Consider the following 16,846-nt stretch of genomic DNA (forward strand, 5'->3'; position numbering starts at 1 on the left):
TATCAGATTCATAACTAAGAGCTAGTATGGGCAATACAGACATCAAGATACGGTGCTGAGACGTCCAATTGTTTCGTAAGGCATCTAAAGTTTTCATGAGCCTACTTTTGTATATTATACTGGAAATATTGGAGCAATATCATATTCATATTTTTAAGAAGGTTGCAGTAATCCGTTTTTATATTTTATAAAACTGATTTTAGTGATACTGGAATTTTTTTTTATTTAGACCCCTGTGTAGAGCTGCCGTTGGTGTACCTCTAAGGGCCCTGTCCAAGACCGTTTTTATGCCAGAAAAATAGTAGGTTAATAAAATACATCGTCGACATGTCCAGACAGCAGGGGTCCCGATAATCCAATACATAGATTAATACTTTCGCGTCAAGAGAAGAAATGAATAATTCAATTTTTAGTATCATTCCTCCCAATTCTGAATCGTACCTCATCAACAGTGTTCACGTCCCACAGGTCGCGGTTGTACATCAGACACATCACCATCTCCAGCTTCTCGGGGGTCATTCGCTTCCGCAGATCCGACAGCACGAGCTTGGTCGAAGAAAAGAAGCGCTCGCACTCATTTGAAGTCGGTGGGATGTAGGCGACATCCACGAAGTGTGAGCGCTTGGCAACCTTGCGTCTCTTTAATGCAGCCTTGACAGTCAAAGAGTCGTCTGCACTTCTTGCGGGTGCTTGTCTCAAACGTGGCGCTCTAAATTCTGCACAGGCCGTCCTCTCAGCCAAATTTAGTGCCTCACCCCGCTACAGCTTGACCACACCTTGCTCATAATCGGGATAGCTAACGACTGGAGACGCACCAGCAAATCCTGGTGGCAGCTGTCGCAGCTAGCCGAGGCTTTAGGGACGGGTATTGTTTGATGTCTTGGTCGGAAAGACGACGCACAGCTGATAGTGTCAGTTTAGACTTCTTTAACGTCTTGGTAACCGCCTCAAAAGCAGTAAGGTCATCGATCAACACCTTGACGCGATGGTGCTCGGCCCGCCGCAGCAGCAAAGGCTGCACCCCATGCTCAACAAGCATTCCGTGACCCAGCTAAGCTATGGACATCTGGAGCTTCACGTGTCTCTCGACCATCTCGTAAGTACTCGACCATCTGGTGTCATTCCGCAGGAGCGGAGACAGATGAGAGACGAGGCGTAAGATCGCTCTACCCTTGATAGTCCGAAGCTTGGAAATCAGCGCGTGAACCTTCATGGTCAGCTCGTCCTCCTCCTTTAAAAAATCCTTTACGGCCAGATTAAATATATGGCTAGCACAGCCGGTCAAGAGAATACCGCCTTCCTTGCAACCAATATACTGGCTCACCGAGCTGTTGTCTCCCACCATCAACTTAACCGAGTCCAAGGGCTTGCTGTAGCGAGAGAGTGTGTCTGCAATGAGATCGAACTGGCTCTATGCCCTCAGATCGTATTCTGATTCAACAGGAGAGAACGTTCAAAGGAGGGACCGGCGGGACGTGCACTCCAAGTCGTCGAAATAGTCACGTTAGGTCCGAATACTGGTATTACCAGAATTACCAACTGTGTCGTACACCGCAATGATTGCTACATAGTGGCGATTGCTACTAGTCCGCCGTCCAGTACGAGTCCAAACGAGCCAGAAGCTCGTCCGCGACTCGGGCTTCGACAGCCTCGCTCTCTAGCCTTACGTACAGTGTCCTCAGAGACAGAAGAGATAGCAGAATTCAGTCTCGTGAGGCGGCGCACAGCAAACTCGAACGGGGGCCGCCCGGAGATAACCCACTCCAGTCAGCGGTAGAGATCTCGAGCTCACTGGATGTCGGTCGGTCAAGCGTCGTAATGATTATGACGTGAGGGAGGTATTCACGCACCTCCTGGCCCAGAAGAATTGACCTCATGTCATCGTCGTGGACCGGTCATCCACGACGCACCCTGTGCACAGAGTGAGCGATGGGCCTTTCCAAACGGTTTGCGCAGTTAACCGATGAATCCCCGCAGCGATGTGAGGAGGAGGACCACCTGGCGGTCGAGCAGGGGCTCCCGCAGATGCACGAGATGGTGGTCGAGTAGGGGCTCCCGCTAGAGGAGAATGAGATCTCGTCCAGCGAGAGCGACTCATCATCCCCGAGTTCGCACTCGAAGCTGCAAAAGACGAATTTGAAGCGGCGTCGGCTGAAACCTCACCGAGAGCCCGTACCAAGTGACAGCTCACCAACGGAGTCGGGCTGTGTGCTTGAGTATGTCGAAGGTACCTCCGGTCGCCGACGACCGCTCCAGCATGCAAACCCACCTCGAGAGGCGCAGTCGATCATTCGACTTCCACGTCTCTCCTGGAAGAACTACCTTCGCGGTCTCAAGGACGATAAAATCGAACAGGGCCTCATCACCGAAGCTGGTTCGGCGTCGCTCGAAGTGAATGCTGTCAGTGACGATGCCGTCCCTCGCGCCCAAAGAGCGCCAAACCGAAGTCGGCCCGCGAGGAGCGCTTTGCATCGAAATCGTGGGAAGCACTACGCGAATCAGGCAACCCAGGCTACGAGTCCGCCCGCGAATATGAAGATGGGTTTCCGGATAAGATCTCAGCTGACGAAGGGATTCACCACGAGATCGATCTCGTGCCCGGCTTAAAGTATTGTGTGACGCGGCAGTGGCCGCTCCCGCGGGATCAGGTCTAAGCTATCGACAACTTATTCGAAATCCGCCGCAAGGCGGGTCGTGTGTGTGAGAGCACGTCGCCGCACTCCAGTCCAACCTTCTGTGTGAAGAAAGCCACGGGTGGGTGGCGCATTGTCAACAAGCTGAATGACGCTACCATTCCTGCCCAAACGCTGATTCCTCGGAAGGACATGGGGCTCAAGGCTAAGTCGGATTGTGAGGTCTACAGCGCCATCGACTTGACCGATGGATTCTATCAAATTCTCGTGAGGTTGAGTGACATACCGCTCACAGTGGTAATCACATCCAGTGGTATGTTCTGGAAGTGGCTTGTTATGTCACAAGGCTTGAAGAATGCCCCCGCCACGCTCAATTGCATGATCTTTCACGTACTGCGCCCGCTCCATTATTTCGCACCGAGTTACTTCGACGACATCTTCGTACACAGTCGCGCTGAGGTAGCCCTCAGCCCGCTCGAAGACCACTAGAAGCATCTGAAGCAAGCCTTTCAAGCGATGCTAAAACAAAACTGTACGCGAAGTAGACGAAGTGCATCTACTGTGCGCCGGGGATTCCGGCGCTTGCCTGCTTTGTGAGCAAGAACGGCGTCCTCGTCGACCCCAGGAACGTGGCGTCGATATGTGCGTGGCCTACGCCGCAGAATCTCACTGAATTTCGTCAGTGGCTGGGTCTCGCAAACTATCTCCACAAGTACCCGAAGATTACGGCGGATTGATCCAGCCGCTTTCTTCGTTGTTAAAGAAAGATGTGTCGTAGTCGTCGACTACTGCACATCAAACAGCCTTCGACTCGGTGAAGAGGAGTCTCGCTGAGGCCCCATCCTCGCACTCCCAGATGACTCGAAACTTTTTCATGTCGTCTGCGACGCGAGCGATTTTGCCATCGGCTGTGCTCTGATGCAATTTGATGATGAAGACCGCGAGCGCGTCGTAAGCTACCAGACCAGAAAGATGGAGCCGACGGAGTGCAACTACCCTGTCTACAATAAGAAGCTCCTCGCGATGCGCTACGCTCTGATCCAGTTCAGAGTGTACTTATTGGGAGAGAATACCTTCGCGGTGTACACCGACCATGCATAGCTGAGGACAGCGATGAAAAGTCCTTACCGCTCCAAACGGATGGCTCGCTGGCTTTGATTCTTCTCTGAGTACAACTTCGTGGTCCATTACAAGCCCAGCAAGAGCAACATTCTCGCCGACGCTTTGTCTCGGTGTCCCAACTACGGCGCGTCGGTCGACAAGCTTCGCTCGATGAAGACTATGTAGACGAGTGGGCCACGTTCGAGGCGTCAGGAGTCGACGTGGTGAGCGTCTCCCCGGAAATAATACTTCGCGACTAAATTTGAGCTGCTTACGAGCATGACTCGATGTACTCCAGTGTCCTGGAGCATCTTCGCTCTCCTAGCGCCGATACACTGGGAGATCTTTTTCGCTCCGAACGGAGCCGCATCCACGTTATCGTCTTGAGGATGGACTGCTGACGAACAGCATCGACAACGTCAAGGCTTCACGTGTCGTTGTTCCTAACGACCTCGATCTCCGCACATGGATTATCCATAAGTTTCTCCTTGCCTCGCTTGGCGCCCATCTCAATCGCGAGAAGACGTTCGCCGCTGTGTCACGCGACTTCTATTGGCAGTGCTGTAAAAGTCTCTCCATTATGCGCTTAGCAAGCGCATACATGTTTTTATGCTATTTGTCTAGGCTTGCTTACAATGGGAAGACCACAAAGTCCCCGCGTAGATCCAGTACACCTTCATGCAGCTGCTCCCCTTCAGGACAGGAATTCCCCCCGCCCTATGGCCCGGAGAGGCAAACGCGCTACTCACGAGGTAATGCTCGCACCCGACCGACGGCTCGCGATTGAGACAAGCAACTTAAGCTTTAGCCCGTGTCAGTGTGGCACGCGGCGGCGCCTTGCGCCTATCTGCTGGCACACCGTATGCCCGCCAATATACGCAAAGTAAAACGTCACTATGCGCTCGATGTAAGACACTTTCTAGAACCCGTATCTTGGTCAGGTGGACTGCGCTATATACTTGTCGGTAGTGTCGTTGGGGGTAGTATCGTACTTTTTGGACGAGACGGCTGTCTATTACGCAGCGGGGGTGCTACGGCTTCCGAGCCTCTGAAGTGCTGGAATTGGGACGGACATCAACAAGGACACAGGGTGCCGTTAGAGTAGCTAACTGATAACCGTGCACCATATCAAAAATAAAATGGTTGGGCGAACTGAGAATTTCGCGAGCACCTTCGTCAATGACAATATATTAGAGAATCTAGACAGGGTACCCCTATCCACGAAAGCAATGTATCGGGAGCTTGGTAATGAAAACGACAATCAATGAAAATGACAATCAATAGCGCTTTTCACGTTTTCCTGTGGGCGAACGTTACCGGATGGGATCCAGCCCATGCGTTCATCTCAGCAACAGTACCAATTTGAACGGAGTGTCCGGCATTTTGGAAATGTTCGCAAAAGGGTTTTTGGGCTGAGTGCCGACGCGCTACAAAACCTTCAGGAGATCACGGGTGGAGCCCACCTTGCGGTGCTTTTAATTAAACATTTATTACGTTGAAAACGTAAGGCTCGACGGTAAAAAATGTAAAACAAATGTTGAGTAAGAATGGAGAGTGGTGATCTCTGATTCCCTAAGCGAAACGTAGCTGGAGCATTCAGCATAGAACGAGGAGTCGTGCGTCTCGGCTGCGGTCATCCCTGAAATGCCGATGGATTCAGCCGCTTGGCATAAGTCTAAGGACATACATACAGCAGGTATGCCCTGGTGGCTAAACCACTGGTTTCTATGAGCCCTGGAAGTACGCATTTAGAAAGCGGGATGAAGCGCAGGTATGATTGCTGTATCGTGGGTTAAAACCGCGGCTAATTAACCCTTTAGCTACTGGAAGGGTTTGCTCTTCGTAGAGGTCTGGATAGACCTCCACCATAAAATTTCGATTGGGTATAATAGAGTCAAATGATTAAAAAAGCTGACGTAATATGGTAGGGGTCCATATGGACCTCTACCGCATAATTTTTCAACAAATGTTTGCAAATTATGAGCGAAACATATGACGATTTGTATTGCTTTCTGGTAGAGGTCTTATTGGGCCCGTAGCAAAGACTCGGTAGCTAGAGGATTAATGCGTATTTACACTTAGGTCCCCAGACTACAAAATTTGCTAACTAGCATAGAGCCGCTAAAAGCTTCTAATGTTGTGTTGCCGTACTGACCAATAATCCATGTAGACATGTCACCGCGTAATCCGGTCACGTCCTCACCAACAAATCGACGGTAATAATACACATCAAATTCACAAACGTCATGCTCTCTGGTCAAAGTAGTGACAGGCAAGCTGCGAACCTCGCTGGCTGATAAAAAGCGGATGTAGGGGAAAACCCCAAGATAACAATAGGCTGCTTAAAATAATTTCATCGCTCTTCGACACAATTGACAAGCTTAGCCGAGCAGTCGCTAGCAGCAAAACCTCGGTAAATGTGTCTGAATGACCTCACCACGTCGGCTACTGTGTTCTCGTCGCGCTTTACCTGAATGATGCATTAAAGAGAGGGCGCACGACTATTTCCGCATCCTTTAGATCACTCCAAAACTCTCGCTTGCCCAGCACCCGAAGTTTATTAGGAAACTCACCGTCATTTCTAATCGAATACGAAATAACTCCAAGGGCTGATTGAGCTCGCAGCAGAGATACAAAGCATTTCTGCATAGAATTCTACCTTGTAAGGCATAACGAAAAATGTGCCGGAGCTCGGCTTTCCGTATCGCGCTATCATTGATCGATTGGCTCGAACAAGCCAGTTTTCGGATGCTGCATTTAAAACTCTCACTAGATAACAGTCTCAAAAAGTGTGTCTTAGCGTATGGTGCTTAATTTCGCATAAAATCTAATTTTATGCGAATTCCATGCCTTATTCCGGAAAACATGATTCTTGGAAAAGCACATGCTTTTTTTTTGCATGTACCCTGCTGTTTTTTATATTTTTGCATCTCATGGCTCAGGCCGTTACTTCTGGGATAAGTACGATCCTATGAAAAACAGTTGGCTACATTTGTGGCCCAAAAATTTAATTATGGAGGCTTCTACCCAAGAGTCGGTCTATTTCAACGACACCTGGGTTCTGCCTATACACTATCAGGTACTCTACAAGTGCGAATAAAGCAGCTAGACACTTCATCTTCCTCACTTTCCAACTTGCCATCAATCGGCCAAGGGGGTGACGGGCCGAAGTACTGTGAGCGTCACACGCATACCCCTGTAGTGCATTGTGAAGTTTAAGACGGCGCGTGGTGTGGTATTAGTGGGCAACTGGCATTAAGCGACTTCCGTGGTTTTTACCGCTTTGAAGTTGCTGCCTAATTCTTTCTAGCTGCACGGAGCCTGATTACATCCATTTTGACGACAAGTTGGAAAGTCAAACGTAGAGGTATAGCAAACAGTAATCTATTTAATGTCTTTAGTCTTAGGAAGCTAGGAGCAAGCAGAATAAGACCGGGAAAAGGTGCCTTACAAAGCATGATTTAGGGAGTCGTCCGATTCGTATTGGGTCTCGCGCTGAGATGTGGATAGGCGAGAGCGAACGCTATATGGTCCAGGGCGCGAGCGCTGCTGTTGCCGAGCCCGATAGAGACGCTGGGCTCTAGCACGCTGGGTGCGAACACGCTCGCCCATTGACTGATACTTGGACAACACCATATCGTAGTGCTCGCTGTCGTGAGCTCGTAGAGGCATCAAACCTACATGGAAGTTGGTCAACGCCACACATAGCCGAGCAACACCATCAAAACGGTTCTCGTTCCACTTAAAGGTCGCATAGGTAGCTTTCCACAGCATACACATCCGGCCAAAATAATTCTCAACCAGGACGCGATCTGAAGAAATTGCACGGTTGCGGGAAATATCGTCGCGGTCAAGAGTGCCTCCACGCGGTTGTTTCTTTGGCTGGATCGTTCGAAGCACCCGCCCTGCACCCTGGTAACCCTTGTCTACTAGCACGGCCCACATATGTGGAAACTGCGTTGGGTCAGCTCCCATTTCAGCAGTTGTCCCGTCCTCCTTGCGCAGCATCTGACGATGAATCGTGAGCCTGTCGAGCATCATCGTCAGATCCGACGTTGATCCAGGAGAATGATCTGAAACATCAACAGCGACACCTGGTGGTGTCACAGAGCACTCAATCTTGAACCCATAGAGCTTGTGCTTACCGGAGAAGTAAACCTTCTGTTCTGCAAAGCGACCGCTAGGCCGATATGCTGGCTGGAACTTGACGTCAGTAGCGTAGAGAGCATGTGAATAGTTTGTAAAGGTGTTTCTAGCTTTCATCTGCTCGGACATCCTTACGCGCTTGACCATCTGGGAGTACAGCACGGGCTCAATTGTCTGAATGACACGGTGAACCATTTTCTCCAGCGTAGAAATCCCGATGTTGAAATCGATCGCGTGCTTCTGCCATGTGTCAAAATGCTTCAACACGGTCAGGGTAATGAACATTGCGTCTTTCCCGACACAGACGGTTTACGCCCACGACCTTGCGTCCATGTAATCGTCACCGCAGATTCCACAAGAGCCCAAAGCGCATCCAGCTCGGGCGCAGAGAAGTTGGTCATGCCCTTTAGCGCACTATCACCACCTGCCGCAATATACTCAGACAGAATAGGTGAGCCAGAATCGGAGGCTTCTTCCTCTATATGGCGAGCGACATCGCCATAGTTCTCGTGGCTAACAACGAGGTTGGAGGTCTCGTCCTCCCACTGTCGGTTGAGGCGGTCGAACACTTGGCCGGCTGTACTGGGCATCTTGGTAATTGACAAGTGAATCTGAACTTCCTCTCTGTGCTTTGATTTTTTTCCAAATTAAATGGCCAGGATTTCGCGAAAACCAGATATATTATAGATAATACGATGTCGCACTAGCTTCAGATACATATTTTTGAAAATGATACCACGCTGTTATGTATACTTGAATATTACAGCTGCAGCCTAGTTATATTAAAAGTGATAGAGCTATATGCGAAAATATCGCAGCTTAGAATTATTATGGCGTTTTAAATTTGAAACTGTATTGTTTGCGCCAGATAGCGTTGTATCGTGAACAAATACTGCTATATAAGGTACATGCACATAACTGACGAAAAATTCACTTTTTTAGCCTGTGGCCTACTGTAGCTGCTGCTTGCTCTGAAACAACTTTAAAAATCCGCTTTAGCACTGTATTAACAAAGTTGGTACTATCATGAGCGAATCAGCGTAAACAATTCTAGACCACCGTAAGGCAACAACTCTCCTCGCTCGACTGCATTGATCTGCGTTGCTCGTTACAATAATGACAGCCCTCCATCCACCATCCCGTAGTTTCACCAAGATATCTTCGAGTTGTATTGCAATCCCCAGTGCGTGATGCTCAGATCTAGAGGGTAGTGGCGCGTAGATCATAACAGTTCAGAAAAGTGAAAGTTGACAGCCCAAACATGTTGTTTTGCAATATTATAAAATGCGTCCCGTAAACAATTTACACGCCCTCCCGAAATCCGCTGAATCAATGCCAAGGCTTTGCACTACTCACCGGCATAAAGCTCTGCGTACTGATCTAGTACATCCTTTCCAAGGCCATGTTGACGAGGTCCCGCTCCTTTGCACTCTATGTTCAGCCACAGAAGAGCAGACGGGAGCTCGACAAAGGAGTCGGGGGACAGCACCTCGACTGAAAACTCCAAAAGGAGCTTTCACGATGTTTGGCGCTCTGCAGCAGTAAATACCGCCCCAGGTTCTGGCTTCTTATTCGATATCAATGAAGATTCGTCGCTAGGGCACTTTGATTCAACGTGTTCGCCTTTGTAGTTACACACACTGGCTCAAGTGCCTTTCCCAGTAATCTCGGCACTCCGAATCTGATCTGCTGCGCGTCCACTGTGGTCGATATAGTGCTGCTGACAGCGGTTGACACAGTCCAAAAGAGGGCAGAGTTTGCCTTGCCGCCAGTACGTGCGAAGAGTGCACTAAGCTCGCCAGGGGGCCACCGGGTTTTGCTGGGGGACGAACAACAACCACAAAGAGTGGCGATTATTATGTGATGTTCGGGATGTATGAAGAACTGGTTTGCGTTTTCCAGCTAGGTATTGAATGGTGAAGATCCAAAGCAGGCCCAATTCAAGAATGTTCATTTTTACAATGCTCACGTAAAAAAAGTAAAATGTAATTATTAAAGCTATCAACCAATTTTTACTTAATAATATAAGAAATTTATTACCAGACTTATTGAAAAACCTGTGTTAGTGCCCCTCCCGTCAATAGTACCCCATCCCCAAAAACGCTGACATCTGGTGCCCTTCCCTGCTACCCTGCTATAGCATTCCACCCTTTAGTAGTACCCCACCCTAGTAGACAATGTTTAACGAGCAACAGACAGAGGATTGGGCTGGTAGCGCTTCGAGATAAATGTTCAGCTTGGTAGAGTAATACAGCATTTGAGGGAATGCCAATCCTGTACCAGTAGTAAAACGTGACGTGAATCTGCTATGAAAGGCTCAATAATTTTATGCTACGCAAGGTAAACGTCCAGCCTTAACCGGGAACTAACGATCTGTCATTTCAAATACAAAAGTAATATCCTTACTTCAATGTCAATTACCGGCGACTGCCTGGTCTTAGCGTGCTGTTTGCAAACTAATTCTACCTTCCTCTATTCATGTTTTGTGAGCTAAGCGTCCGGCTTCGTGTCCTACCTCCGAGATCGCCGAGCGAATTCAGCATGAGCGAGTTGTTTGGCCAATGTAATACTAAACTCTTCCTCCAACCCTGTTTCAAAAATACCCTTGGAAAATCGTTAGACGTTTATACTGATTGAGCCAAACTATTCTGGACTATTAGGGCAAAGCTTGATACCTATGATCATCTAATGGAAACCTTTATTTTTATTAGCTGTCTAACTAAGTACCGGTAATGTGCACCTGTGCGTGGTGTACGACACACATTTTACTTCTGTACGTACTTCATTCTGAAGCACTATTGTGCGTTCTATTCGAAATTTCAGCGATCGTCTGGGCGACACGCTCGGCCGAATGCGCGTAAAACCTGTCTCACAAAATAAACCTCAGGTTTCAGAGACCAGCACACTTTAAAAGCGCCGCACTCACCATGGCACCCGCGCGCACTGAAGGCATCACCTCAGCGACGGCACTGCGAAACGCCGCTTCGACGTACTCATGCACGCACGTCGCCATACGTTGTCAGCAATCGCTTGCCACGAGAGAGTATCCCTTTTCTTCATTTAGAGCAGACTCCAACGAGCGAAGAAGAGCAAACAAGTGATAAGGTGTTTCCTTCAGCTATTCAAGCGGTAGACGCAGCGGCTGTTCCTGCTTTAGCAATGGGTAATACGAGTTCTGCAAGCAACTTGGTTATTCAAAGTACTCCTGCAGCTGAGTCTGCAGTTACGACAACGCCTGATAATCTTTTCCAGCTACGTGTGCGGTCGATCGTGAGGACTTCGATCAACCAGCGAGATACGCCCGGAGAAAGTCAACGTGATGAAGGGTTCACTGGTCGTTCGTTCGATGGTATCATGAAGGCTATATGGGAAAGGCTTTCTTCGCACGTGAAGAGGCAGGCTGTAAAGACGGACGGTGTCTGGAATGTTGAGCCCCCCTCAGTTTGAAGAGTGGCATAAGTTGATGCATGTTAAAAAAAAAGCGCGTGGTATACTCGACCAGATCGTTGCAAGCTTGGAACCAGTGACCTGCGGTAAATCGTGGAACAACTGTGACTCTGATGCTTTACGAACACGCCATGGCTGTTGTGACGGCTAAAGATCGAGAAGACTTCATGAAGGCTTGCATTCTGCCAGAGTAAACGGATTGTGCTAGCGCGGCACCGGAGGGCTCGCTGCGAGAGATTGTGGCTGCGCTTCGGCGTATGTAGGAAAGTACTTTTCAAGCTTCAGCTGTCATCTGGCGTATGTGGGCAAACCACATTACGAGAAATCTGAACCGCTCGACATGGAATGAAGACATTGCCAATCCACCACCCAACTACATCACCAACTTTCTGAATCCAGCTGAGTCACGTCTTGACCAGCATTTATCGAACGTGGCTCAATCAGCAAGTTTTGCTTTAGATTGCGTGAGAGCTTCTATCGCTGACTGTCATGCGTTACGGAGCTACCTGGAAGCTGCTGGACGCCATCTCGACGTTCAAGAGCAGCGGTTGGTGACGCGAGAAGCTATCATCGAAAGCATGCTGCGTGATCTTGCTCCTCCGTCTCCGAGCTGAAAGAGTCCAACATGATCAATTATTATCCTTGGATCTTCCATCCACAGTGCTGGAGAACCTTGCTCATATTGTACTTTGGATACCTGCGGAATGTCTGGGCAACAAAAGACAAAATATCGCGACCATTTGACTCGAGGTAGTGACGCTGGAATGCGCGCTTCACTTAACCAAACAAAAATTAAAATGGGATTGTAAAGCGGGCAATAGGCTGGAAAGCAAATTGGAACGACTCCAACGCTTCGAAGGTAGTGAATTATCTCTAGGTGACTGTGAACGGTAGCGCGATCAAGAATCCCGACAGAGTTTGGCCCGGGGTATTGACGAACAGGTCCACCTGGACAGTGCACGAAGTCTTGGCAGCATTTTGTGAGCTCCACACGATCAAATGTGCCGTCCGTGTTGAAGTTGTCTAGCACTTCATTTACCCCCAAGAAACGCTAAGATTGAAACCCGTAGCTTACGCTGAAAATCACCCCGAATAGCAAGCATTTTTCCATGGAGAGCGTATCCTCGCTTGCGGATTCTTCCTCGGTTGTCAAAGCTAACCTCATCCAAAAACACAATGTTATGGTGGCTCCAGTTGAGGTGGCTCAGCTCCTCCACGAAACGAAACACGTCACGCTCCTTGATGTGCATGGCGCGGCGTTCTAAAACCTTCCAGGTAAGACCACTTTCGTGAATTATCCTTTAAACGGTCGTTTTGGAGAAATCCGCGTGATGTACTCGCCTAAAGACATCTTGGGCTTCATCCAGATACGCGAGAGGGTGCTCCCGGTAGTAGTCGAGCAGCCATTGACGCTGATCGTTCGTGCATTGTCGCTTGGTGACGGCGGTCAATCGCTGAAATGCCCCGGTCGTCTCATAGAGCTTGACCCAGTTACGGATCGTGCGCTCCGACTTGTTGAAGATGTGCGCGAGGTGCTTTCGCGAGTACCCTATCTTGTAGTATGCGTACAGGCAGTGTTGGTGTGGGCATGTTGCCGCGTTACAGCTTCCTCCATGGCGCGTTGTGATGTGCGCACTCACTTCTGTGGAGAATGTATACTATTGGTCGCAATAATCTATTCTCGCAATTTTAACCACTCTTATCGTCGTGCCGATATGTTGTGGATTGCTGCATTTCTTCGACACGCCCCGCATCGGCAATTTTGGACTGAATTGACAATATTATTCTAGGATAACCAACAATCAGCACGACTCACACCTTGACATGGTTTTATTTACTCTTCGCTAGTACTGTACCCCACACTTTAACAGACCCTCCCCCTCTAATAGCGCCCCCTTGTAGTGTACACTAACTTAGGTTTTACAGTAACAACACTACACCGATCATGTTAATTACGTGTTCTGTACAATAATGGAACGGTAATGATGATTACCACTGTGTGATACCGGTAGCGGAAAATGCTGCTTTGTTTACGGATCTGCGATTGCGTAGGTTTTGCCAGTGACGTGTCGGAAATCCCCCGTGTGGATTGGCTCAGATCTATTTTTTTCATGACGATTGGCTGAAATCCACTTTTGGCATGCGATACGCTCCGACTTGCCCGTTTTTGCGCTGATCGCGTTCATACACCAGGCAAACGCTTGATGCGTGCTCGTACACCGCGCCAAAGCTGGACCCCATTCTCCAAACCTCTCGACGCGCTACAAGTGCATCGACAACAGCAGCAGCCTACCAAGCCTATTCCGAACATCTCAACATGCCTCGCATTCTCATCGTCGGTGGAGGCCCTGCAGGTATCGCCGTGGCCCAGGCCCTGGCGGCCGATCTCACGCCCAAGGATGACACCGAAGTCGTCGTCCTGGAGAAGAGCAAGTATTACTACCACGCTGTGGGCACGCCGCGTGCTGTTGTGGACGCAGACTACACGAAGAAGCTCTTTGTACCGTACGACAGCGTGATTCCGCCGTCAGCCAAGGATTTCGTCAAGATCCAGCGCACCGTCGTGACGCGCATCGTTCCGGGCGCCGATGAGATCGAGTACGCACCCATCGGCGAGGACGGTGACATGCTGGCAGGACCCGTTAAGAGCATGCCGTACGACTACTTGGTCGTGGCCACGGGCAGCACGTACACAGTGCCCATCAAGCAACCCAAGAACAACTTCAAGCGATTCACCACGGAGGACAAGCTGGCCGAGGTGCGCGAGCAGGTCAAGGCCGCCAGCAGCGTGCTCATTGTTGGTGGTGGTGCCGTGGGTGTCGAAGTAGCCGGCGAGATCAAGGCCAAATACCCGAACAAAACAGTGACGATCCTCGAAGGAAAGGACAAGCTGGTAGCCAACGACGACGTGCGTGACAAGTTCCGCACTAAGCTGTCGACGTACCTCAAGCGTCTTGGTGTCAAGGTGGTGGTGGGTGAGCGTCTGACGGAACGTCTGTCAGGCAACAGCTTCGAGAAGCGCACACTGCGTACGAACAAGGGTACGGAGATCGAATCGGACGTGCAGCTACTGTGTGGCGGCTTCAGTCCCACGACGGAGCTGATCCAGAAGCTGGACGCGAATCTGGTCACTGCCGAGGGATTCATCAAGGTGAACAGCAAACTGCAGCTGGACGACAACCAGTATTCCAACATCTACGCGCTGGGCGACGCGAGCAACAGTCCGGCGCCCAAGCGCATGTACTACGCTGGTCTACAGGGTAAGCACCTGGGCGCTGAGCTGGCGCTGGTGGCGCGCAAGACGCAGGCTAACGTGAGCAAGCCATTTCCCAAGGTAGAGGTAGTGGGCACTATGGTGCCGCTGGGCCCGAACGGGGGAGTGTCACAGCTGCCTGTCATGGGCGGCGTGGTCATGGGCAACCTCATCACCAAGTCTATCAAGTCCAAGGACTACTTTGCCGGCATGGCTTGGAAAAACTTCGGCGCGGTCGTCATATCTTTGTAATGCTATTCAATCTCATTTCGCTTAAAAATAACGCAATACTGTCGTACTTTTGAAGGAGCCTACAGTATACTATACTGTCACAGTATAGTAACTGTATAGTACTAAACTTTTAAAAAAAGCTAAGATCATCTGTGACGTGATGCTCATCAGCAAATGGCATTGCGTCGCTATATTGGCGTGAAGGTCGTTGCTTACTCCTGGTATTAATAAGCTCTGAATCAGACCATACCAGGATGAAGAGGGGTTTGTATGCCGCTATACATGTACTTCTGGATAATTTATTTCTGTCGTCCAAGAGCAGGGATTACTACGAAAGGGTTTGCGTGCGTACAGGTATTAATACCTTTTCCGGTACAGTGTACCAAGCCTCGACCGTAACTCCTTAGGGCTCACAACTAAAGCTGCTGCCTACATCACAACAGTCCGGTTCCCAACCAGATCAAAGGCAAAACGATGACCCGCGTAGTAATCGTCGGTGGAGGCGCAGCAGGAATCAACACCGCGCAGGCGCTGGCCAAGAACCTCACGGAGGATGATGACGCAGAGGTCGTCGTGCTTGAGAAGAACGCCCACTTCTATCACGTTGTCGGTGCCCCACGAGCCTATGTGGATGCCGACTACACCAACAAGATGTTTATCCCCTATGACAACGCCATCCCCAAACACGCCGCCAAGTTCGTTCGCATCGTGCGCGGAGTAGCGACACACATTTCGGCCGACACAAATGAAGTGTCATACCACGCAATCGATAGCAACGACAAGGAGAGTGAGGCGACGTCGAAGTTGAAGTTCGACTACCTGGTTTTGGCCACAGGTAGTTCGTACTCGGTGCCTATCAAACCCGACAGTCGTGACCACGCTCGCTCGGCGACAGAGGCAAAGCTACAAGAAGTACGTGGCCACATTGAAAAAGCGGAGAGGATCTTGGTCGTCGGTGGAGGTGCCGTGGGTTGCGAGGTGGCTGCGGAGATCAAGTCGAAATACCCGAAAAAGTCGGTGACGATCGTGGACGCGAACAAACAGCTCATCGCAGGCAACAACCTTCGCGATAAGTTCTACTCGTATTTGAATGCTTCAATGGAGAAGCTTGGGGTGAAGGTGATTGTGGGCGAGCGTTTGACAGAACGTCTGAGCAGCAACGGCTTCGAGACGCGGACATTGCGCACTGATCAGGGCACGGAGATCACGTCGGATATCCAGCTTCTTTGTGGCGGATTCAGCCCCGTGGCCGCGTTGGTGAAAGAGATGGATGCGTCGCTGGTGACCGAGCGTGGATCTGTCAAGGTGAACGACAATTTGCAGCTGGAGGGTGAGAAATACGCTCACATTTTTGCTCTGGGTGACGTGTGCAACCATCCAGCACCAAAAATGGCATTCATCGCTGGTGAGCAAGGGAAATTTCTGGCTGGCGAGCTGGCGGCGGTGATTCAAAAGAAACAAACAGAATTTATGAAGCCATTCGATACTCCAGCCGTACCCGCGATGATTCTGCCTCTAGGTCCGCGCGGTGGAGTTTCGCAGCTACCTTTTTGGGGCGGCGTTGTGGTCGGTGACTGGTTCACGTGGTTGCTCAAGTCGAGGGACTATTTTGCAGGCCGAATCTGGGCTAGCATCGGCGCGACAGTTCCCAGCAATTAGTACGTAGTAGCTAACAAACTAAGCTCATCCTTTTCAATTACTACTGCAGTAATAGCTGAACAAACAAAGCTCCTCATTTACAACTAATAAATACTGGTCCTTATTAAAAGTTCGAGATGCCCTGGTTACAATAGCGGACCAAAACTTTAAAATTTAAAGGGTATGTCAAACAAAATGATACTTACGAACCATTTAAAGTTATCGAGATAATCGAGCTTAAAATTGGCCAATTAATTTTCGCACTTAGCCGAAACAGTGACATTTATTGTAAACTTCAATCGAAAAAACTATAAAACTACCCTTATTCAATTGCTGTTAGCAAGAGCTTTAAAATAACACTTGAATTATTAAAATTGAAAAAATATTGAGCTCACAA

The 16,846-nt window shown here is 49.5% G+C and overlaps 2 protein-coding genes across 2 annotated transcripts; both read left to right on the forward strand.

Moving 5' to 3' along the window:
* Nucleotides 1-13,298: 13,298 nt before the first annotated feature.
* On the forward strand, nt 13,299-14,894 carry PITG_04690 (pyridine nucleotide-disulfide oxidoreductase, putative; the record flags this gene model as incomplete). The annotated part of the gene is made up of 2 exons (XM_002905379.1): nt 13,299-13,306; nt 13,521-14,894. The coding sequence occupies 2 exons, from the start codon at nt 13,299-13,301 to the stop codon at nt 14,830-14,832; spliced, it is 1,320 nt and encodes a 439-aa protein (XP_002905425.1).
* Nucleotides 14,895-15,236: 342 nt separating this feature from the next.
* On the forward strand, nt 15,237-16,470 carry PITG_04691 (pyridine nucleotide-disulfide oxidoreductase, putative; the record flags this gene model as incomplete). Its single annotated transcript, XM_002905380.1, has 1 exon — nt 15,237-16,470. One exon carries the CDS (start codon nt 15,286-15,288, stop codon nt 16,468-16,470), a length of 1,185 nt encoding a protein of 394 aa, XP_002905426.1.
* Nucleotides 16,471-16,846: the final 376 nt, after the last annotated feature.

Source organism: Phytophthora infestans, genomic scaffold, assembly GCF_000142945.1.
Source record: "Phytophthora infestans T30-4 supercont1.6 genomic scaffold, whole genome shotgun sequence".
NCBI lineage: Eukaryota > Oomycota > Peronosporomycetes > Peronosporales > Peronosporaceae > Phytophthora > Phytophthora infestans.